The 26,472-nt window shown below is 35.5% G+C and overlaps 1 protein-coding gene across 1 annotated transcript in view; it reads right to left on the bottom strand.

Moving 5' to 3' along the window:
• Positions 1–26,472, bottom strand: part of KIF20B (kinesin family member 20B) — a 78,367-nt gene that overhangs the window by 14,648 nt on the left and 37,247 nt on the right. The window contains exons 22-26 of the mRNA XM_063102134.1: positions 21,290–21,409; positions 19,294–19,354; positions 13,323–13,448; positions 12,162–12,289; positions 10,206–10,361 (exon numbers count right to left, since the gene is read on the bottom strand). Coding sequence (XP_062958204.1) covers positions 10,206–10,361; positions 12,162–12,289; positions 13,323–13,448; positions 19,294–19,354; positions 21,290–21,409 — 591 coding nt within the window. The remainder of the gene's footprint in view (positions 1–10,205; positions 10,362–12,161; positions 12,290–13,322; positions 13,449–19,293; positions 19,355–21,289; positions 21,410–26,472) is intronic.

The raw sequence follows: 26,472 nt of genomic DNA, 5'->3' as shown, positions 1-26,472 counted from the left end.
GACTCCTATGTTATACCAACACAAAAATCAATTCTAGGATCTAAATAAAAAGGTAAGACCCCCAAAGCTTTCAGGAAATAATGTGAGAGAACATCTTCATGTCCTTGGGGTTCATAAGAAAATGACTGGGGAAATTAACTATGATGAATTTCAGAATTTCTACTCATAAAAAGGGAATGAAAGCATGCAAAAGGAAACTACATATTGAAAGAACGTACTAGCAACACATTACAAACGGCTTCTATCCAGAAAAGTATAAAGAACTCCTATAAATCAACAAGAAAAAGATATACAATCAAACAGAAAGACAGGCAAGGAAGCCTGCAAAGGAACGACCAATAAACAAATGAAACAATCTTTAATCTCATTAGTAACCAGGGAAAAGCACATTAAAAGCATAAAAAAGAGTTTCAAGATGGCGGCGGCTGCGGCGGCTGGCACGGAGTAGCTGAGGTGGAAAAGGTGGCCACTGGGCCTCAGGCAGCCGGGAAACTTGTGGACCTTCCTCTGGCCATCTCTTAAGGGAGGACTGCTGCTGCTGGCCGGTCGTGGGGGCTCAACGCCACTTTGCCCCCGGCAGGAGAGGCTGCCTCATTTACAGGCAACAGCTTTGAAGTGTGGAGCAGGAAAAGAACTGATTCTTAGCTGCAAAAGCGAGTATTGAAACAGGGAACACGGCGCCAGGGCTGCTGTGGATGCAGCCAGGATCCCGGAGGCTGGGGCCGCACTGAAGGCGGCCAGCTGCCCTATTCAGGATTCGAGGTTTCAGGCCGGCATTAAAGAAGATTCCTGGGAGCGCCCGAGCGGCGCCGCGACTGAACAGCCCGAGGCGGCAGCGCCGAGAACACGGAAGGCAACAAACCAGAGACAGAGCGAGCGCCCGACCTGGCACAGCACTGTGAGTGATCCCTGGCACAGCTCTGTTCGGGGGGTGGATGCCCACGCGGCTCCTGCCTGCACCACCAGGCCACTCACTGCCCCGGTGCTGCCTCCATTTTCGCAGGTGCGGGCAGCTCCGCCCTGCTCGGCCATCACTGAGCCCATTTGCTTGGCCTGGCGCGGGGCTTTCCGGACCCTGCGGGCCGGCCTCCTCTCCCACTCCCTCCGCGGTTCTCTGGCGGGGCTGGGGGTGTGGGGCGTCCCGACCAGTGTTGGGAGGGCTAGAAAGTACGGGCGGGCCGACTGTCACTCCACCACACCCTGGACTCCGGCCCCGGTAAACTTCCTGTTACTGGGAGGCAGATAACATCTCTGCGACCACCAGTTTGGAAAAAAGCCTAACGAATTTCTGGTTGGGAATAGTGTGGTAGGAGAGTTCCCAGGTCCGCTTGAACCTGCCGGAGAGCAGGCTGCAGGCGGGCACTAGACTCGGTTTATACCGGGGGGATACAAAGGTGAACAAGACCCGAGAAAGATCTACACAGTGCTACAAAGGCACCCAGAGAGACCGGTCGTCTGTGCCTAGCAGAAACCTGGTAGACTTCCTGGGTGAGGCGGTGCTGAGCAGGGTCTTGAAGGCCCAGCTGATAGACGAGGGGTGCAGAAGACACACCCCAGCCCAGCACAGTGTGCACAGAGGGGGGAGACGTGCGGCCAGGGAGGCGGAGACTCGACAGAAACCACACACCCGGTGGGGTCGACACTGCACGATCTAACAGCCTGGGCCAGAGCACACGGAACGGGGAGAAGTCCTGTACAGGAAGTGAAAGCTCAACAGAGATCACACACCCTGTGGTACGTGATCCACCAGCCCAGCAGAGTACAAGCTGACCAGAAAGGTGGATCCCTGGAGAAGCCCAAGACCCGAGGCAACCACACACACAAGACACTAGAGGCCAACTGAGAAGTCACGGCGGGAGCCATACCAAATTGGCAACCACAACAACATCCTAGTTAATCATTAGTCTCAAACCGGTGGTCTGTGAAACCCCCTGCCACAATGAATAAACACCAAAAAAAAGACACCAGAAATACAAAAAATCAAGAAAGTACACCACCAAAAGTTAATAAATCTCAAACTCTAGATCCTATAGAACAAGAAGCCCTTGAAATAACTGACAAGGAATTTCGAGTGATAATTCTAAGGAAACTGAATGAGATACAAGAAAACTCAGCTAGACATCATGATGAAATGAGGAAAAGTATACAGGATCTGACAGAGGAAATATACAAGGAAATCAATGTCCTGAAAAAAAATGTAGCAGAACTTGCTGAACTGAAGAAGTTATTCAGCGAAATAAAAAACACAACGGAGAGTTTAACCAGCAGGCTTGTCGAAGTTGAAGAGAGAACCTCTGAACTTGAAGATGGGCTGTTTGAAATAACACAAGCAGACAAAAAGAAAGAAAAAAGAATCAAGGACATGGAAGAAAATCTGAGAGAGATATCAGACAACCTCAAGCGCTCAAATATCCGAGTCATGGGTATTCCAGAAGGGGAGGAAAATGGAGATTCCATTGAAAACATATTCAACAAAATAGTGGCAGAAAACTTCCCAGGTATAGGAAAAATCACAGATCTTCAGATCCAGGAAGCTCAACGATCTCCAAACGTATTAAACCCAAAAAGGCCTTCTCCAAGACATGTCATAGTCAAATTGGCAAAACTCAGAGATAAAGAGAGAATCTTAAAAGCTGCAAGAGAGAAGCGTCAAATCACCTATAAGGGAGCCCCAATCAGGTTAACATCAGACTTCTCATCACAAACCCTAAAAGCTAGAAAGGAATGGGATGATATTTTCAAAATACTAAAAGACAAAGATTCCCAGCCAAGAATACTCTACCCTGCAAGGCTATCCTTCCGAAATGAGGGGCAAATAGTATATTTCTCAGACAAACAAAAACTGCGGGAGTTCACTGCCACAAGACCACCCTTACAAGAAATCCTCAAGGGAGTACTGGGTTTGGTTCCTGAAAAATAACTACCACTGCCATAAAAACCTAAGAAAAATCTAAACCCGCTAGTACAATAAAAATGGCATTCATGAAGAGAAAACAAGCTAACAAAAACACTATCTACAACCTAAGGAAACAACAAACAAAGAAACCAAACAGTAAATCAGAAAGCAAGGAACAAAAGACACCTAAGACAACCAATCAACCAATAAAATGCTAGGAATAAATCAACACCTTTCAATAACAACTCTTAATGTTAAAGGCTTAAATTCCCCAATTAAAAGACACAGACTGGCTGACTGGATTAAAAAGCAGGACCCAACTATATGCTGCCTACAAGAGACCCACCTCACCCATAAAGATTCACACAGACTAAGAGTGAAAGGATGGAAAAAGATTTACCATGCAAACAGAAAAGAAAAACGAGCTGGAGTGGCTATTCTTATATCTGACAAAATAGACTTTAAACTAAAAACCATAAAAAGAGACAATGAGGGACACTACTTAATGATAAAAGGACTGATCCATCAAGAAGACATAACAATCATAAATATGTACGCACCCAATGTTGGAGCAGCCAGATTTATAAAACAAACTCTATTAGACCTAAAGAAGGATATAGACACTAATACCATAATAGCAGGGGACCTGAACACTCCACTGTCAATATTAGACAGATCATCTAGGCAAAGAATCAGTAGAGAAACACAAGATCTAAACAAGACTCTAGACCAATTGGAATTGGCAGATATCTACAGAACATTCCACCCAACAACCTCAGAATATTCATTCTTCTCATCAGCACATGGATCATTCTCCAGGATAGATCACATATTAGGTCACAAATCAAGTCGCAATAAATTCAAAAAAATTGGAATTATCCCATGTATCTTCTCAGACCACAATGGATTAAAACTAGAAATTAATAACAAACAAAACTCTGGAAACTATACAAACACATGGAAATTAAACAGCATTCTACTTAATGACATATGGGTCCAAGAAGAAATCAAGCAGGAAATCAAAAAGTTTATTGAAACTAATGAAAACAATGATACATCATACCAAAACCTGTGGGATACTGCAAAAGCAGTATTGAGGGGAAAATTTATTGCATTAAATGCTCACTTCAGAAGAATGGAAAGATGGCAAGTGAACAACCTAACACTTCACCTTAAAGAACTAGAAAAACAAGAACAATCCAATCCTAAAGTTAGCAGACGGAAAGAAATCATTAAGATCAGAGCAGAACTGAATGAAATTGAAAACCAAAAAACAATTCAAAAGATCAATGAATCAAAAAGTTGGTTTTTTGAAAAGATAAATAAAATTGACAAACCATTAGCACGGGTAACAAAAAAAAGAAGAGAGAAGACTCAAATAACAAAAATTAGAAATGAAAAAGGTGATATTACAACTGATTCATCTGAAATACAAGGAATCATTCGAGACTACTATAAACAACTATACGCCAACAAATTTGAAAATCTGGAGGAAATGGATAAATTTCTGGACACACACAAGCTCCCAAAACTGAACCGTGAAGACGTAGAAAATTTGAACAGACCAATAACAATAAAGGAGATTGAAGCTGTTATCAGAAGGCTCCCAACAAAGAAAAGCCCAGGACCAGATGGATTCACAGCAGAATTTTACCAAACATTCAAAGAGGAATTGACACCGATTCTTTACAAACTATTCCAAAAGATTGAAACGGACGCAAATCTCCCAAACTCATTCTATGAAGCAAACATCATCCTGATAACAAAACCAGGTAAAGATATAACCAAAAAAGAAAACTACAGGCCGATATCCTTGATGAATATAGATGCAAAAATCCTCACTAAAATACTAGCAAACAGAATACAGCAACACATACGAAAAATTATTCATCACGATCAAGTGGGATTCATCCCAGGGATGCAAGGTTGGTTCAACATACGCAAATCAATAAATGTGATACACCATATTAATAAACTCAAACACAAGGACCATATGATCATCTCTATAGATGCTGAAAAAGCATTTGATAAAGTTCAGCACTCATTCATGACAAAGACCCTCTATAAGTTAGGTATAGAGGGAAAGTATCTCAACATAATTAAAGCCATATATGACAAACCCACTGCCAATATCATCCTGAATGGGGAAAAGCTGAAAGCTTTTCCTTTAAGAACAGGCACTAGACAAGGATGCCCACTCTCACCACTCCTATTCAACATAGTGTTGGAAGTACTAGCCAGAGCAATCAGAGAAGAGAAGGAAATAAAGGGCATCCAGATTGGAAAAGATGAAGTCAAACTGTCCCTGTTTGCAGATGACATGATCCTATATATCGAACAGCCTAAAACCTCTACAAAAAAACTGTTGGAATTGATAAATGATTTCAGCACAGTAGCAGGATACAAAATCAACACACAAAAATCAGTAGCATTTTTTTTCTCCAATAGTGAACATGCAGGAGGAGAAATCAAGAAAGCCTGCCCATTTACGATAGCCACCAAAAAAATAAAATACTTAGGAATTGAGTTAACCAAGGAGGTGAAAAATCTCTATAATGAGAACTACAAACCACTGCTGAGAGAAATTAGAGAGGATACAAGAAGATGGAAAGATATCCCATGCTCTTGGATTGGAAGAATCAACATAGTGAAAATGTCCATACTACCCAAAGTGATATACAAATTCAATGCAATCCCCATCAAAATTCCAAAGACATTTTTCTCAGAAATGGAAAAAACTATTCAGACATTTATATGGAACAATAAAAGACCACGAAGAGCCAAAGCAATGCTCAGCAAAAAAAATAAAGCTGGAGGCATAACACTACCTGACATTAAGCTATACTACAAAGCTATAATAACCAAAACAGTATGGTACTGGCATAAAAACAGACACACTGACCAATGGAATAGAATAGAGAATCCAGAAATCAACCCACACACTTACTGCCATCTGATCTTTGACAAAGGCACCAAGCCTATTCACTGGGGAAGGGACTGCCTCTTCAGCAAGTGGTGTTGGGATAACTGGATATCGATATGCAGGAGAATGAAACTAGATCCATACCTCTCGCCGTATACTAAAATCAACTCAAAATGGATTAAGGATTTAAATATACACCCTGAGACAATAAAACTTCTTAAAGAAAACATAGGAGAAACACTTCAGGAAATAGGACTGGGCACAGACTTCATGAATACGACCCCAAAAGCACGGGCAACCAAAGGAAAAATAAACAAATGGGATTATATCAAACTAAAAAGCTTCTGCACAGCAAAAGAAACAATTAAAAGAGTTAAAAGACAACCAACAGAGTGGGAGAAAATATTTGCAAAATATACATCTGACAAAGGATTAATATCCAGAATATATAAGGAACTCAAACAACTTTACAAGAAGAAAACAAGCAACCCAATTAAAAAATGGGCAAAAGAGCTAAGTAGGCATTTCTCTAAGGAAGATATCCAAATGGCCAACAGACATATGAAAAAATGCTCAACATCACTCAGCATCCGGGAAATGCAAATCAAAACCACATTGAGATACCATCTAACCCCAGCTAGGATGGCTAAAATCCAAAAGACTATGAAGGATAAATTCTGGCGAGGCTGCGGAGAAAAAGGAACTCTCATACATTGTTGGTGGGACTGCAAAATGGTGCAGCCTCTATGGAAAATGGTATGGAGGTTCCTTAAACAATTGCAAATAGATCTACCATACGACCCAGCCATCCCACTATTGGGAATATACCCAGAGGAATGGAAATCATCAAGTCGAAGGTATACCTGTTCCCCAATGTTCATCGCAGCACTCTTTACAATAGCCAAGAGTTGGAACCAGCCCAAATGCCCATCATCAGATGAGTGGATACGGAAAATGTGGTACATCTACACAATGGAATACTACTCAGCTATAAAAACGAATGAAATACTGCCATTTGCAACAACATGGATGGACCTTGAGAGAATTATATTAAGTGAAACAAGTCAGGCACAGAAAGAGAAATACCACATGTTCTCACTTATTGGAGGGAGCTAAACATTAATATATAAATTCACACACACACATACACACACACACATACAAATCGGGGGGGGGGAGGGAAGAAGATATAACAACCACAATTATTTGAAGTTGATACAACAAGCAAACAGAAAGGACATTGTTGGGGGGGAGGGGGGGAGGGAGAAGGGAGGGAGGTTTTGGTGATGGGGAGCATTAATCAGCTACAATGTATATCGACAAAATAAAATTTAAAAAAAAATAATAAAATAATCAGTAAAAGACCTCAAATCAGAAAATAAATAAATAAATAAAAAAGAAATAATAAAAAAAAAAAGAATGACAATACTATATGTTGGTGGGAATAACAGTAACTACAATACTGCTGGAGTACAAAATGGGTACAACAAGTTTGAAAATTAGTCCAGCATTCTACTAGTTTCACATATACAGTCATGCAATGGCTAACAACCGGAAAACATTATGAAAAATGCACAGTTAGACAATTGTTGTGCAAACATCATAGAGTGTACTTACACAAACCTAGATGGTATAGCCTACTACACATCTAGACTATATGATATAGCCTCTGTGGCTCCTAGCCAGCATCACCACAATCATATGAGTAATGCTGCACTATGATATTACAAAAGCTACAACATCACTAAGAGATAGGAATTTTTTCAGTTCCATTATAATTTAATGGGACCACCATCATAAATGTGGTCCATAGTTGACCAAAACATCATTATGCAGCACATGACTGTGTATACCCTATTATCTAGCAATTTTATTCTTGGATACATATGCAACAGACATATATGTGCATGTGCATTAATAGAAATGTGTAAAAATGATTATAAAGAATTTACTCATAACAGCCCCAAACAGGAAACAACACAAATATCTTCAACACTAAAATGAATAAACAACAGTGTATTCATACACTGAAAAATTCAGCAATGAAAATGAACAAACTCCAGCTACATACAACAACATGAATGATTCTCACAAACATAATACTAAGGGAAAAAAGTCAGGCACAAACAAATGCATTTGTATATTTCCATTTACATAAAATTCAGAAATGGGCAAAACTAAAGTATAACATTAAAAGACGGAATAATTATTACCACTGAGAACGAAACACAGCAGGAGGTCTCCAGGGTGCTGGCAACATTCTATTTCTTGAAATGGGTATTAAGCAGGTGCTGACTTTATAATAATTCACTAAACTATATGTTTGTTTTGTTTACTTTCTTTTATATGTTACAATTTAAAAAGTTTCAAAAATCAAAAATATACTTCTTAAATATACAGACACATACACAACATACATAAAGGTACGTAGGTATTATTATAAAGAAACATATGGGAGAAATGAGCAAGCTAGCTTTCCCTAGGATTAAAAACTCAAAGTGCGATTACTTGCTGGCATTGCTGCCAGAGGGGTCATTGGCCAGGAAAAGAAAGTAGCCCCCTTCCTGGTTTGGAATTGGAATGACTGTGACAGACTACAGTACTGATTTTACTTCCTGCCTCTATTGGCCAGGAAGATTCAATGGACTGTGAGCCAGGAACAGAACTGTTTCTGTTAAGACAGACGCAGCATCAGAATTCTGCTCAACCCAACACTTCCTAAAGGGAACTCCAATCACATGAAGTTGGCATATAAAATGAAAACTATTACGATTTTAGACCTGCAGTAATGACAAATATTAGTCTCACAGAATTTGGCATATGGCAAAAAAAAAAAAAAAGAGTCAAGACTCTAAGGAAATGTGCTAACTAAATATATAGTATCCTAGATTAGATACTGAACACAAAAACTGACATTAGTGCGAAAACTGGTGAAATTTGAGTTAGGTTCAAAAGTTAGCTAACAGTATTATATTAGTTTGTTGGTTCTGATCATCGGATTGTTATGTAAGATGTTAACATCACAGGAAGTTGGATGATGAGTGTACAGGAATTCCCTGTCCTAAAAAATTTTTTAACAGGAGCAAAAAAAGTTTATTTGCACCAAGTGCCACGAGGGCAGAGCACTCAAGAGTAGATCTCAGCCCTTCAGAAAGGACAGCTACTTCAACCAAAGGCTTTCCCTAAGATAATGGCTTCTGCTTTTCCAAGACTACACATGGTGCATGATTAAATGCAGCCTGCCCTGTCAAGGGCCTCAAGGGCTGCAGCTGCACTTTTCTTTTCTGACTACATCCACCTCTCCAGGTGTCGACACGGCCAGTGCACTGCTCTGTGTTGACTGACTTCCACTTCAGTCAAGTCAAAACAAAAGTATTTATACAGGCCACAGACTCTCTTCAGCAACTTATGTAACATCAGGGGTCAAGTGCCCATTGGTTTTCAGCAGGATGGAGTGTCTAGGATTATTTGACGGAAAAAATTTCTGGAGTAGAATACATGCACGGTCTGGAGTTTAGTAAGTAAACTGAAAAGCTTCTGTGCCTTCAGAAAGGACAACTACTAAGGACTGTCATAAAAGACTCATTTTAATAAAAATTGGCCAACTCTGTCCAATAGTCAATGTTAAAATGAGCTTTAAAGCCAAGGAGAAAAAGTGGGGAAACCATCCTTAACTTATCTTTTATAGAAAAGTTTAGCTGTGGTTGGTCAAATTCCATAATAAACAAAGGAAATGCCAACAGATGACAATATGATACTGCCAAGTTACTATTATTGTAAATAGACAACTGGTTTTTCATTTAAAGATAATGTTTACTTGTTGCTCAAGAGTTTTCCTAGGATCAATGACTCTTTTTTCTGATTGGCAGCATTACATGTCAAATAAAGTGCGAATTAAAACAGGAGAAAATAAAACACGCTAAGACAGAATCATTGTAACAGCTACAGCTAGTAAATGTAAAACTATCATTTCTACCTATATAGTCTTCTAGAAACTACTTAGTTGACTTTTTTAAAAAGCCCTGATAAAATTGGCTTATGAGGTAAAATACACACATCATGTTGGAACCTACAGTTCAAAATGAAAAAAGTTTTAAAATACAGTAGGAAAAACTCTGTAGCAGTCAAAAGAAAAGGATTTCTAAGTTTAGTATCTAGATATTGAGAGGCAATTAGGTATTTACCCAACTTGCTAAATGAACTAAAAAAAGTTAAAAATAAAAACATAAGGTAATATCAAGATAAATTGAGACAGAAAAGTTTTAGACAGCCTGCCTTTAAGAACAAAAAAAGACAACCATGTAGAGTCTGATAAGAATTCCAGGAATAAATTTAACAAACCAAGGAAATCAGATGAAATACATCAAAGGGATAAATGTTACCAACCACTTCATTTTGTTGGTTTAAAAAATGCGCCCTGTCTTCAGCATATTTTTTCATCTCTTTGTTACGCAAATTCTCAGCTTCCTTTGCTTGAGTGATAAGCATCATTTTTTCTTCCAACCACTTCTTTTTATCAGCTTTGTATTTTTGTTCAGATTCCTATATGTGTAAATGGTACAAGTTATTATCACATCTAAGAAGTAGTTAATAAATCTGTTTTCATAACACTTTCATACAATTCATCACTTTTCACCTTTTGAAAATCCTTAACTGTTTTTCTTTAAATAAGGCCAAGATCAGAGTTTTAGATTATAAAAAGAAATATTAGTTGGTATGCTTTCCTAAACAATATTTCCTTTATCAGTGAACTTAGGAAGAAATAAACATTTAAACTTCTGAAACAGTTACAGTGATTCAAGTCTTCCTAAGTGCCAGGGGGGGAAAAGTTGGTTTGTGGTAGTCATTTCTAATTGTATGGTTCCAAAACTAAAATAGTCGTGGGTATAAAGGATGTCAAATAAAAAGTAACTTGTGCAACAGGACGTTTATTAAAAGAATATCCAGAATAGCTGGACAGAGAATATAGTTGATCAGTAATTTTCAAACTGGGTTCCATAGATCCTTTGGGTTTAAAGGCATCTAATTTCATGTATTCAAAATCCAAGTAAAATTTCATTTGAAACAAAAATAATGCCATTTTAAAACTTCTAAACTGTAACAGTCCATTCCAGGATTACAAAGTTTATAATCTAAGATATGTGATGATGTCATCTTAGAACAATGCAGAACACACCAATTACTCCCTAATATGAACAGTCTCAACATGGATGACATATTCTTTTTCATAATTAAGGGAGTATTTACTTTGTTCTAGCTGCTTTTGGGGTCTCAAAATGAAAAGAGTAAATTGTACAATATATAATTAACTCTTACAAAAGAAAGTAATTTTTTTATATTTGCTATCAGTATCTGGTTACATACAGCCGAAATTTAAGAAAATAATTTGGATGTGGCCATTATTATGTTTCCTTTAATCCCAAAACTATAGTTATGAATACAACTTCTAATAAAATGTACAAAATCTTAAATAGTATTTGGTAAATCCCATGACAAAAATATTTCCCCCATATGTTGTATTCTATACTTAGTATGTTAAAGCTGAACAAGGAAAAAAATATAAACACAAAATAGATAATCTCTGTACAGTAGGGTTTCATATGTATTCCAGTGTTCAAATATACAATTCTATTCCAATTTAATAATTAAACTTTGAAAAGATAATTTACAGTAATCAAAATAATTCTTCTGATGATCTTCTCCACAGCACTATTTGACAAGTAAGAAGTTTAAGAAGTAGGAAAATGGGTACAAAGACATTAAAAGTGGTGATCTGAAAATTAAACAGCCAGCTAGCCCCCAGCACCTGCAGGTTCCACACGGCAGTTCAAAAATACTCAGGAAAAAAAAAAAAAAAATTAAAAAATAATAAAATAAAATAAAATAAATACAAACCAAAAAATACAGTATAATCATTATTTACATAGAATTTGCATTGTATTAGGTATTATAAGTAATCTAGAGATGATTTAAAGTATATCAGAGGATATGTGTAGGTTATATTGCAAACACAGCACCATTTTATATAAGGGACTTGAACATCTGTGAATTTTGGTCTTCCAGGGTCCTTGAACCAATCCCCCACAGATACTGAGGGATGACTATGAAATATAAAATTGAGGACCTAATCACTGCATTATCACTGGCACTTAATAGTTTTGTATCTTGGGAATTTCTTCCCTTGTCATTTCAAGTACACTGAAAAATTGTATCTACATAGTAACATTTACCAGGTATTATTTCACCCATATCTAAATTAATTACAAAATATAAAATACCAAATTCTCCTCTAACGAGAAATACAATGAATACAGATAGGTAGATACATAGATTAAACCATACCTGTAACTCATCTTGAAGATTATCAAGCTTTTTGTAAAGTATATCTCTGTTGTCCTCAAGTTCTTTATTTGACCTTTGATTACTTTCGGTTTCCAGATCTTTGCATTTTTCCTTCCATTTTTCCAATTCTGATTTGAAGACATAAAATTATTTTAAAAAGCACATACAAAACTTGTACCACACAGAGATATACATGTGACATGGGATACAGACAAAAATCAGCAGAACCCAGAAGAACATAGACTAAAATGGAACTGAGACTATTCTAATAGCTGAACTTCTAAGAGTTCTTACCAAACTCATAGTGAAGAGGAACTACAGGGACCTCTCAGGAACCCAAAGAGTTTAAATTAATGTCAACATCAATTATATAGGAAACTTCATGCAGTTCTCAGAAACAGAAAGCTATGCCATGTCCATAAAAGTGGCTAGAAAAGTATGAAGTGGCATGCATGTACTCATCTTCATGAACACAATTCCATCTAACAAAATATAGTTATAGAGCTTACAAAATGCTCTTATATTTATCATCTCATCTGATCCTCATAACAATAATGTGCAATAGTATATACGGCATTATCATCATCAACATTTTATAGATGAGGAAATTTAAGCTGAGTTATTAGCACAAGTATCCTGCCAAGGTTATATATAAAATGGCTTAAGCAATTTCATAATTCTAAATTTCTTGCCCTTTCTAATAGAATCACACATAACTTTATTATCAGTAAATAAGTGTTATGTTTTTCTACATACTCTAGAAAAACTCTGATGGTATTCTGAAGACACTGGAATCAGAGTATATACTGAGATAAACATACAAGATAATGCTAAAAGCTTGACAGAGGTGAAAAACTCAGTTGAAAGCTTATTCCTAATGTTTGGGGAACATGGCAAATTATCTTTCATAACTTGCAACTTACAATATTTAAGTTATTGTGGAATGTCCTTATTTCTTTTTTATTACATACAATTTTACTTAGATAAAACAATTTTTATCACAGTAAAAAATGACAAGTAACATTTGAAAAACACACCAAATACTTTTCCCTTATGAATTATTATAAATACTATACTAATTTAAAAAGGGAAAAAACCTAAAAAAAAAGAAAGGAAAATGAAACAGGTATGCTTTGAGGTATGTAAGCAATCTTGTTTTACCTGTGGCCAGCCTTTCCACTTCCTCTAATTTAGCCTCGAGCATTTGATCTTGTTCCACCTGAGTTTGTTCTTGTTCTTCCAGTGTCATTCGCATGTCTTCAATTATCTTCTCTTTAACATTTAGATCTAAAAATAGGGGGAGGACATTTTAGAAATTAATAACACTGGATGCACTATTGCTGTAACTATATACTAGTATACCATTTTAGGAAGCAGTTTAGCAATATTTATCAAAATCTTCAATACACATCATTTGGGCCAATAATTACTGCTAGGAATTTCCCCTAAAAATATATTTCAATGTGTGCACAAAGGCTTTTGTACAAAAATATTCGTGGTAATGTCTATAGTAAGAAATCATGAATGAAATAGCCAAAATAAATGTTTTCATCAAAAGAGGTCATATTAAGTAAATTGTCATGTCAATAAGATGAAACACTATGTAGCCTTTAAACTATTTTAAAAGCAGTTAAGAAGAGGGAGAAAACAGAATTAGGTAGATATGTGTGTGATTATATAGAAAAATTTATCTAAAATCCCTAAATATCTAGAGACTCGTTGTTTTAGATAGTGATTTCTCCTAAGATCTCTTATTTGCCTTACTTATCACAATATTAGAGGCAAAATGGAACAGGGCAAGATTAGGTAACAATGCAAATTAGTCTGGATAGAACAGAAAAGTTGTACAATATTAGGCTAGAAAAAGGTACAATGGAATGCCAAACTAGAGGGTAAAAGTTTATTGTATGGGCAATATAAAGTGACTGAAAACATTTAATAGAAAAATGACAATGAAAGAAGAGTTTCAGAAAAGTTTAATCTAGCTGTGTGGCGAAAGAAGAGAGTGAGTTTAATACAAGGCCTTGCAATGGGATAGGACAAATATGAAAAGCCACTGGAAGAAAGTAACAGAATTTAGGTACAGAAGAGAGGATTTTGAATGTTCCGAACACAAAGAAATGATGCTTGAGGTAATAGACAAAAAACATCAGCTGTTGCCAGGTTTTCAAGGGAGAAGGGAATGAGGGAGGGAGGAAGGGATTAATAGAGGATTTTTATGACAGCAAAACTATTCTGTATGATACTGTAATGGTGAATATGGCATAACCCATAAAACTGTACAACACAAAGAGGGACTCCAAATGTAAAACTGAGTTAATAATAATAGATCAATATTGGTTCATAATTGTAACAAATGTAGCACACTAATATAACACATTAATAATAGAAGAAACTGTGTATGAGTAGTGAGGGGTGAAGGGTACTATCCGAACCTTCTGCTCAATTTCTCTGTAAACCTGAAACTGCTATAAAGTCTTTTTAAGTAGAACTCTATTTACAAAATTAGACAGTGAGCTGGATTTGGTTGGGGCTGTCATGTGCTAACCTGTAGTCTAAACAATGGAAACAGCAGAAATCAGTAGTAGAAATAGAGAATAGAAGGTTAAGATAGTTTGGGCAGACAGGTTCTGAATTTAACATGACTCCAAAACTAGACTCAGCAGAAGAAAAGAAAGCTACAGACCAACATCCCTTAGGGATACAGATGTAAAAATACTCAACAGAGTATTAGCAAACTGAATCCAGCAGTATATAAAAGCATTATACACCATGACAAAGCGGGATTTATCCCAGGAATTTAAGTTTGATTCAGCATGTGTAAAACAATCAGTGTAAGTAATATCCTGTATTAAAAGAATAAAGGACAAACCTACACAAATATCTGAACAAGTGCAGAAAAAAAAATTTCATAAAATCCAACATCCTTTCATGATAAACACTCAACAAAGTGGCAATAGAAGGGAACTTCCTCAAATTGATAAAAGGCATCTCCAAAAAAACCTCAACACCTAACATTATACATAATGGTAAAAAAATGAAAACTTTCCACCTAATATCAGGAACAAGAAAAAGATGTCCATTCTCACTTTTATTCAACATTGTTTTGGAGGTTCTAACTAGGGAAATTAGGTAAGAAAAAGAAAAAAAGGCAACCAGATTGGAAAGGAAGATGTAAAACTACCTCTATTTGAAGATGACATGATCTTGTATACAGAAAATCCTAAAGAATATACAAACATATACACACACACACACCCCTTATTAGAGTTCATAAACCAGTTCAGCAGCATTTCAGGACACAAGATAAATATAATTAAATCAATTGTATTTCCATACACTAGCAATGCACAATCCAAAACCGGTATAACAATTCCATTTTCAATAGCATTACAAAGAACTTAGAAATAATTTTAATAAAAGATGTACAAAACTTAATACACTGAAAACTAAAACACATCACTAAAAGAAATTTTAGAAGACCTAAATAAATGAAAAGATATCCTGTGTTCATGATTAATATTGTTAAAAGGCAATTCTCCCCAATAAGACCTAAAGATTTAACATAATCTGTATTAAAATTCCAGATGGCTTTTCTACAAAAATTGACAGGCTAATCCTAAAATTCATGGGAAAATACAATGGACCCAAAATAGCCAAAATAATCTTGCAAAAGAAGAACAAAAGTAGGAGGACTCACACTTCCCAATCTCAAAACTTACTACAAAGCTGCAGTAATAAAAAGTGTGGTACTGACATAAGGATAGGCATACAGATCAAAAGAATAGAAATGAAAGCCCAGAAATAAACCTTTACGGTCAACTCATTTTCAACAAAGGTGCAAAGACAATGCAATGGAGAAAAACAGTTTTTTCAACAAATGGTGCTGAGACAACTGGATATCCACATGTAAAATAAAAGTTGGAAACCTACCTCACACAATATATAAAATTATACTTAAATGGACTAACTCAAAATGGGTCAAAAACCTAAACATAAAATGTCAAAATAACAAAACTCTCAGAAGAATACATAGAAAATTCTGAATTAGACAATGGTTTTTTAGACATGACACAGTTTTGATTGCACAAGCATTAAAAAAAGTAGATAAACTGGACTTCATTAAAATTAAAAACTTTTGCGCATCAAAGAACACTATCAAGGAAATAAAAAAAAAAAAAACCCCACAGAATGGGAGAAAACATTTGCAAATACTTTATCTGATAAAGGTCTAATGTCCAAAATATATAAAGAACTCTTAACAACTCCATAATAAAAAGACAAATAACCCAATTAAAAGGCAAAGGACTTGAACGGACATCACTCAAAAAAATATATACGAATAGTCAATAGCAAAAGAAAAAATGCTCAACATCATTAGTCATCAGGGAAATGCAAATCAAAACCACAATGACATACCACTTTATATCCACTATGATGCTGGGTTAAGTAGTATCCCCCAAAACGTCATGTACACCCATTATGAATGTGATCTTATTTGAAAATAGGGTCTTTGTAGATGTAATCAAGTTAAGAATGAGGTCATACTGGATTAGGGTGGACCCTAAATCTAATATGACTAGTGTGCTTATAAGAAGAGGGAAATTTGGACAGAAACACATAAGGAGAAGTTACAGATGCAAAGAGGGAAGAAAGACATGTAGAGGCAGAGGGAGAAATTGGAATTATGTTGCCACAAGCCAAAGAGCACCAAGGATTGCCACCAACCACCAGAAACTAGAAGAGATATGGAAGGATTCTTCCCTAGAGCCCTCAGAGGGAGCATGGCCTTATCAATGTCTTTATTTCAGACAGCTAGCCTTTGGAAATGGGAGAAAATAAATTTCCATTGTTTTAAGCTACTCAGTTTGAGGTACTTTGTTACAGCAGTCCTAGTAAACTAATATAGAAGGCTACAATTTTTTTAAAGAATGAAAAATAAGTGCTAGTGATGATGTGAAGAAACTGGAAACCTCATCCATTATGGTAGGAATGTAAAACGGTGCAGCTGCTATGGAAACAGTTTGGCAGTTGCTCAAAAAGCTAAACAGAAAGTTACCACATGACCCAGCAGTTACACTCCTAGGTATATACCATCCCCCCCAAAATTGAAAACATATGTCTACCCAAAATCTTGCACACAAATATTCATAAAAACCAAAATGTGGCAATAACCCAAATATTCATCAACTGATACAAAAATAAAATATGGTACATTTTATACAATGTAATCTTATTCAGCCATAAAAAGGAATGAAGTACATATACAATATGGATGAAACTTTGGATTATTATGCTAAGTGAAAGACAAGTCAGACACAAAAGGCCATATATTGTATGAATCCACTTAACACGAAGTGTCTACAGCAGGCAGATTCACAGAGACAGAAAGTAGATTTAAGTGGCTGCCAGAGGCTAAAGGGAAGGGGTAAATAGTGTATGATTGTTAATGGGTACAGGGTTTCTTCTTGGAGTAACAAAAATGTTCTGGAATTAGATAATAGTGATGATTGCAAAACTTGTGAATATACTAAAGACCACTAACCTGTACACTTTTAAAGGGTAAATGTTATGGTAAGTGTATAATATCTCACTTTTTAAAAAAGAATTTAATAACATAGTTAAGTGAAAGACATTCAGGATTTAAATAGAAATTTAGAAGGGAAAGCCCTAAGAGCTAAAGATGCAGTGTTTTTTGTTTATTCGTTTGTAGGGGAATGTCTTAGACACAACTGAAATCATCGGCGCAAACAAACTCTAAAAGTAGAAAATGACAAACAAAAAAAAGATGATATCTGAATCAGGAAAGTTATCAGAGGGGCTGAAACTCATTCTGAGAGCAAGGAGGTAACTAGTACAGAATAGATCACAAAAGCTAAGGCAAGAGAGTTTCAAAAGAGGGGGTGGAACTACATATTCATATTTTAAAAAAATACACACACACAATAAACACTATTTAAAAAATGAAAATAAGAAAAAAGAAAGTGGACAATAACATTAAAATAATATAAATAGCAAAGTGAAATAGTCATTGCAAAAAGCTAACACACTCGAAAATATGTAGGTTACAAGCTAACACATTTGCAAATACGTAGGTCCCCACAGATATTTCAAGAATATGGAAAAGATGGAAGTCAGATTAGTCGCAGTAGGCCTATTCCACACTTCTCTGTACTTGGTTAAAAAAAAAAATAAAGGAAAAATTAAAATATGATAAAAACTATAGGGCATAATGGTCAAAGGGCAGACTTTTTCAGAATAGCTAAGATCTGTCCCCATTTGCCAACAATGACAAAGGAGCTAAAGTAAAAGGGTATCCTAAAGAGATTTTAAGGGACAAGGCCTAAGTAAGGCAGAAGAAAATAAGATCCGTGTGTAGAGATCTATTTTCACATCCAAGTTATTCATCCAAGTTAAACCCACCAATGTACAAACCATCTAAATAAGTAATGATCTGCTTGTCTTAGCCCTTCTCTTTTGTTGGCCAAGTACGAATAGCATGGATTAGTGAAGAGTCTGAGACTTAAGTTAGAAACAGACCTGAGTTCAAATCCCAGCTCTGTCACTCACATAACTAAGAACTTCAGGGGTTTATGATGGGGAGGAGAAGAATCTGCATAATTTTAAGAACAGAAATATGTATACATCCCCTATAAAAGTAATTTTGTGATACTTCAAACAACAAATCAATACAATCTGAGTAAGAAAGGCTTAATTCAGCACCTAGGATTTGAATCTAAAGTATTAATGGTTTTTTAAAAAAAATTTTATGGACATATTTAATTTTAAGCTATTTTACTTGAAGTACATTCTTTACCTGATTTCATCCTGAAATCTATGCCATCATTGTTACCTATATACTTTGACTGACTTTACTTTTCACAAAATACTGGCCATTACCAAGAAATCAATGTTGCTTTGACCAAATATTTCCTATTGTTTTATTTTTCTAAGAATAAACTTTGTTGATAAATTATTCATTAGAAGCATTTCTTTTCTCTTTCAATAAAATTACATCTTACGTTGCCCTCACTTCACTTTAGAATTTTCCAGGGAAAATGTTAACCAATTGTTACTGCAACTACCTATTTTGCAGTCATTTTAGTACTGGAAGTAGAAATTTGTTCCTGACCTTTGCACATTCTCTCATACTGTTGTATAGCTTCTTCCATTTTCTGATTACTTAACTGCTCCTACAAAATAAAAGAATATGAATTAAATGCAAATGTAATTTAAATACACTACAATATTTAATATGAGTCTTGAAAACAGTACTTAGCATTAAATTTGAAATCAATGTCCTGTAAGGCTGTGGGGCCGAGCCCGTGGCGCAGTTGGTAGAGTGCTGCGCTGGCAGCGCGGCGACGCTCCCGCCGCGGGTTCGGATCCTATATAGGACTGACCGGTGCACTCACTGGCTGAGTGCCGGTCACGAAAAAACGACAAAAAAAAAAAAAAAAAAAAAAAAAAAAAAAAAAAAGGCTGACTACCAATCTCAAGCTTTCAAGTTTCTTTCACCTTGGAGAAAAGGGTAAGGTGATAAGCAAAAATTCAACACTTTATACTTTTAATCTAAGTTATGAACCAGTTATTTTACTTACTCAACATTTTAAGTAAATGTTTTTTCACATACTACAAAAAGCAGAAACAAGGGAAAATGGAGGTCCACTATGTATTTAACATAGGAATAACATAGAAAACCATAAAAATGTTCCCCACTGGTAAACTCAAAATGCAGAAAAAATAGAGCCTTCCACCCCTCTACCTAGAAAGTAGTTGTAAGGTTTGAAAAAAGAAACAGAAGCCTAAAGAGGCAAGAGTTAATTATGAGAACTGGAAATCCTACAATTCTAGTTTAATCTGTCAGGTAATTCAAACTTCACTCCCAATCTCATCTAACTGCACCACTATTTCCTCATTTTATAAGTTTTAAAATAATTATTACAGAACCTGGAGATCTCTGAATATTATTAGGAAAGAATAGATTGCTTTACTAGGATTATTTTCAGTCAAATATTAAAACCATGTTCTTATACCTGAATATTCACTAGTTTGCTTCATTTAAAAGCAAACACGGAAAGAATACAACAAATTCATATTTTCTTATTGTTGCTTTATCCATATAAATTGATGTCAAGCAAAAAATATTTATAATAAAGGGATTTTGCTTTACAAGTGATTTTTTATTTTATTTTATTTTATTTATTTTTTTTTTTGTCTTTTTCATGACCAGCACTCAGCCAGTGAGTGTACCGGCCAGTCCTATATAGGATCCGAACCCGCGGCGGGAGCGTCGCTGCGCTCCTAGCGCCGCATTCTCCCGAGTGCGCCACGGGCTCGGCCCCTACAAGTGATTTTTTAAAAAAAATTATTAGACCTAGACTATTTTATATTTACTTTTTATTTTGAAATAATTTTAGATTTACAAAAGAGTTGCAAAGATAGCATAGAAATTTGCTGTATAACCTCAACTCAGCTTCCCCTAATGTTAATGTATGGTACACTGACCAAAAATCAAGAAACTAACATTGGTATAATACTATGAATTACACTACAGACTTTTGTACAATTCTCCACTTTTTTCACTGCTGTCCTTTTTCTGTTCTAGGACCTATTCAGGATATAACACTGCATTTAATGATCATGTCTCCTTAGGCTCCTCCGATCTGCAATAGTTCCTCAGTCTTTGTCTTTAATGACCTTACACTTTATACTGGTCAGATACTATGTAGAACATCCTCAGTTTGGGTTTGTCTGATGTTTTCTCATGAACAGACTGAGGTTACGGATTTTGGAGAATACCCCAGACAGGATGTGCCCTTCTGGTCACACTGAATCAAGAAATACACAGCATCCATATAACTTAATAGTGGTGATGTCATTCTTGAACACTTGGTTAATTAAGGTGGTATCTGCTAGATTTCTCCACTGTAAAGCTACTATTCTCTTTTCCATACTCTCTTCGTTAGAAGCAAGTCACTACAGACTTATCTAATTTTAAGTAATTTATTTCTAGATTCCAGAAAAGGTTAAAACGGAATACATTATTAAAATCTTATACATTTTATTAGACACTAAAATATACCAACAGAATACACTTAAATCAACTTTAAAAACAAAACTGTTACCTTGAGTTGCTGAATTGTTCGCTGTTTCATATCTATTTCCTGAAAACACTGATTTTTCTTTTTCTCCAGTTCATTAATTTTAATCCTTAGTAATTTCTCCTCATCACGCATTACAGACACCTACACAGTAATGTTTACAAAACAAATTAAACATTTTTTTAAGTATTGGTTGCTTTTTGTTGTTTAAAATTCATGGCCACTTGTTCAAAGAGTCACGTCCTTTAAAGCCCACTAGAAAAAGTATAAATTCTAATATACTTCATGATACAGCTTCAAATTATCAGAAAATGTCTTAATACTCTAATGGAGAATGCATATGAAGAGCTCATTTTCTTCTCACATTATTTAAAAAATCTCAAAGTCTATAAGTCCTCTCAAAAAAGAATCAACATAATAGTTGCATGTAATAGTAAAATAATTACCATGGAAAAATCAATACATACACTCTAGGGAAAAAATACTAGCTCAAATTTCCAAAGGGTATTGAGTAATGTGATTCTGTAATACAAGAAATACCTTAAAAGCTAATAATGGCACATAGGGAATAAAAATGAAACAATTATAAAATCAAAAGGTACCCAAGCAAGTGAAGGCCAATTGATGTTTGGCATTACTGGTAACCTAATTCCACAAACTTGTCAGAAAAATCAAAAGCACAATGAACTAGTATACAAATCCTCACCAAAAAAAGGTAATCTATGCACATCTGTACGCCAGTTTCTACCATACCAACCCCCTCTGGCATCTTTCACATCATGTCTTGCCAGGATTTCCAGAGGGAAGTTATCCAACTGGTAGCAATGCCTTCTCTTCTATTCCTTAAGGAGCTTTACTGCCAGAACTCCATTTTTATACCCCCTAAAGATCTCAAAAACTGAAGAAAATTAAATAAAAAGACATCCTCTCCCACCCCATAAAAAGCATGGAGATGCTATAATAGTAGTAGCTCAAAGTAGTGTAGTTTCAAAGGATTCTTAAATTCCTTTTTAGGCTTTCTGTATGTTCCAAATTTACTACAATAAATACATATTTCTTTTATAACTATACTTTAATAATATTTATCTGCTTTTGTTTAAAAATATGAGGCTTCCAGTAATAAACTCCATCCTCATCAATTATATAAACTGTCAGACAATAATAAATACAGGCTATCTGTTGCACAAAGACGCTTGTAAGGACTGCCTGAGTTTCCACTCTGGCTCTACCACTTAACTGCTGAATAAACTCAGGCAAGTTATAAGGGCAAGTCTCCCCTTATCTGCAGGGGATACATTCCAAGACCCCTAGTGTATGCCTGAAACCTCATGTAATACTGGACCCAACTGTGGTCAATTGGAACACGTTTCTGTTCATGTTTTCCACCCACAAATTTAATGTTTCTTTCACCTTAGAAAAGCACTTATCATGCACTGTGGCCATAACTTTTGCAGTATAAAGTATGAAAGCAAAACTAGCACAAATTTCTTTTTCCTTCTTCACAATTTCACAGATAGAAGATTCATTCTCACCACAGATCTTAAGAGACTCAGCAAATGATTTTTTTTCTTTCCTTATTAGGTTGAGAACTTTCACCTTTTCACTTAAAGGAAACACTTTACAGATTCTCTTTGGCATATCTGAATTGCCAGCATCACTACTCACGTGCTTCAGGACCATCATGAAGTAAAATAAGGGTTACTTGAACATAAGCCCTGTGACACCACGACAGTTGATCTGATTACCAAGATGGCTACTAAATGACTACGGGCAGGTAGCACATAGAGCACAGACACACTGGACAAAGAGACAATTCACCTTCCAGGTGGGATGGAGTGGGGCAGCACAAGATTTCATCGCACTACTCAGAATGATGTGCAATTTACTACTTATGAATTATTTCTGGAATTTTCCATTTAAGACTTTCAGACAGTAGTGGACCCTGGGCAACTGAAACCACAAATAAGGGGAGACTACAGTACCTCTCAATGTGTTTCCCTGTCCATAAAATGGAAGTTAAAAACAGTTCCTCTACCCAATATTGTGTGAGAATTAAATGTGTCAACTCAAAATAGTTACTGACCCAGACTAAGTTGCTACAATTATTATTCTTATTACTGTTAGCATTGACACCAGACATAATGAAGTTATTTCAAAAAGTTCATTTGAAACGCAATACAAATCTCTCCATAAACTTTTTGAAATACCCCCATATTTGAGAAATAGAAAACATTCAATACCTATCACTAGAATAGTCATCTAACAATAAAACATTACTTTAAAAAAACTGCCTCTATAGTGATAGGAAAAGACCTTAAAAATATAATATGTTAAAAAGCAATATCCATAGCTGATCTCATTTATAAAAATAAAGACATGTAATTATACCCAGTAAATATTATGTAAAATGCATATAATACACTTAAAATGCATATAAAAAGACCTAGAACACAGATAAAACTGTCAACAGTGGTCATATTTTTTTAAAAAAGAGAAAAATGAGATTAGGAAGAAGGCTTTCACTTTTACCTTCATTTTAAGAAAAAAAATTTCCTAATAATGTATTATAATAAAAAAATTTTAATTGAGAAAAGAAGCTATTTTTTAGGAACTGAGAACTGGTTCCATGCAAACACAAGTCAATTACACCATGCTTGATAATGTTTAGTGATAATCATGGTGCTAAGAAATATTATCTTAAGCCAGGAAGTTTGTATATCCCAACAAACATCTGCAAAAAAATTACTTAACAGAAATAAACAACCTACATTAAAATAACCTAAAATTAAAAACACAATTTTCCAAAACAAATCAGAAAAGATTAAAGAATGGTGCTCTCCCCTATTCTGTAGCAAAGTCAGTAGAGATGAACCTGATCTCAGATCAGTAGTTCAAAACCAAATTGCTCAGGTCTAGCTTATATTTCACCTAAAAGAGAAATTGGAGAATGCAGCCTAATGCTTATTTCCTTATTTATTTAGCTAAAGGATACTATAAAGAGTAAATGGAATAATAAGAGGAACACAAATCCAAAGTTCCCCCTGGACCAGCTCAGCTAAGGAATATAACAAAAGACAACAAGGTGCATAGAGCTAAGGATGCACCACCAGGACTGAAGGAATTTTACATTCCGAGGTTTTAATCTATTTACCTGTCTTTTGCCAAGAATTTATACTACCTATAGAAACTCTAGTCTTAATCCTGGTGTTTTAAAACCTAAATTTATTTTACATTCTGTAGTGGATTGAATTATGTCCCCCCAAAATTCACTGGAACTTGAATTGTGTCCCCCAAGTTTTATGTATTAGAAACTTAACCATCACTGTGACTGTTAAGAGGGTGGGAGATCTATTATGGTAATTGAAAGGTGGGGTCTTGAAGAGGTGATTGAATTGTGGGACCCTGCAATCGTGAATGGATTAAAAATGGTGGTCATGGGTATGGTCCTGAGGGTTTTAAAGATGAGGAGAGTCTTTCTCTCTCTCTGCTTCCACGAGGGACCCCTGGGTCACTGTCGCCACCACCAGATGGACTTTGGACTTCCCAGCCCGAGAAACTGTAAGCAATAAGTTTCATTTTCTTTACTAATTACCCAGTTCCAAGTATTTTGTTATAGCAACACAAAACTAATACATATTCCCAAAATTGTTTAAATTTTTAAAATTCACATTCTAAATTTATTTTACAGGCTTAGAATCTCCACTAAATGCAAAGGTAAGCAATTTATATCCACGGGAGGGTGGCAGGGGGTGCATGCTAAACTGGCCAAATTATATGCATTAAAGCAAACAATCCAAGTCTTCTGAGTGGTAACAAGTGATTTTCCTAATTATGTCACAATGACTCTAATTTGCCTGTTTTACTAAAAATTTTCCTATTGCATACAGTATAGGTCATCCTTATTGTCTTACATTTTTAATATAATCATCTTTGAAATACTTGTTATGTGGTCGAAACACTTTATGTTTATAATTTTCAGAAACAACACAAATTTTGCATTTTACCTATGGTGATATTGTTCAGAGTTTTCATCCATTAATAAAAACTTTATTACATTTTCCTTATTCTGAATAAATACATATTCATTTTAAGAAATTATTAATAATTAACAAATGTAACAAGTAGAGCTTTTAGAACTGCCTACAAAGCCGTAATCAAAGATAACTAAAATCTAAAATAATTATATTTTTGTATATTTCTTTGCAGTCTATATTACTATGAACATGATGTTATTTTATTTTTAGGTGGCTGACCAGTACAGAGATCCAAAATCTTGACCCCAGTGTTACAAGGCAGCACTCTAACCAACTGAGCCAACCAGCCAGCCCAAACATTTCCTAATTTACACTACCTTTTTTTATTTTTGTCTGCTGGCCAGTACTGGGATCCGAATCCATGACGTTGGTGTTAGAAGGCTTCCCTCTAACCAACTGAGCTAACCGGCCAGCCCCACATAGTTTTAATCCTACTAAATATATAAAATTGGGTCCAGCTTCTATTACTTAACACTGTAACATAAGTATTATCCCATTTCATCATAAAAACTTAGTACCTTTTCACTGTATTCACATCAGAATACTACTAAATATGCTAACAACAATTTTGGGAACTTAACCACTGATAAGGTAATGGGAAAAATAATTTACACATCTCTATAAATCATTATAAATGAAGCAACAGAACTTAGGCCACAGCTTCCAGGTATTAGAATACTTAAGAAACTGTCAGGAGAAAAACAAAAAGAACCTTTATTCATAGAAAGTGGAGGTGGATTCTGAGGATACTAGGTCTACAATAAGAGCTTCTTCTCCCTTTCCTCTTCTCTACCACTATGTGCCTAACAGTCATGAAAATTATAACTTATTTAATCAAAAAGTTCATATCCATTCCTATTTTTCATCCATTTTTAATTTACATTATGCTATATTATTATGGAAGTTTTATGTTAAAAATGAAACTATTCCAGAACTTCAATTTCGAGTAGTTTGGAAGAAACTAACCAATTTTCTGCCGAAAACCACAGAAAATACTACATAAATTTTTTTATAAATCTTCTTAAATGCACTGAGGAACCAGCAAAAAGTAAGAAATACTGAGGTGACAAAAACTAAGTGAAAAAAATCATAGAGATAAGTGGAGTACTGACTGATGCTGGCTTTTGTGTTGAGGAGGTTTGCAGAATGAGGTGGTCTGAATTCCAAAAGAAT

The sequence above is a fragment of the Cynocephalus volans genome, chromosome 7 (genome assembly GCF_027409185.1).
Source record: "Cynocephalus volans isolate mCynVol1 chromosome 7, mCynVol1.pri, whole genome shotgun sequence".
NCBI classification, from domain to species: Eukaryota; Metazoa; Chordata; class Mammalia; order Dermoptera; family Cynocephalidae; genus Cynocephalus; species Cynocephalus volans.
The sequence above is the reverse complement of the archived record's forward strand: the minus strand, read 5'-3'. Positions and strand labels throughout refer to the sequence as shown.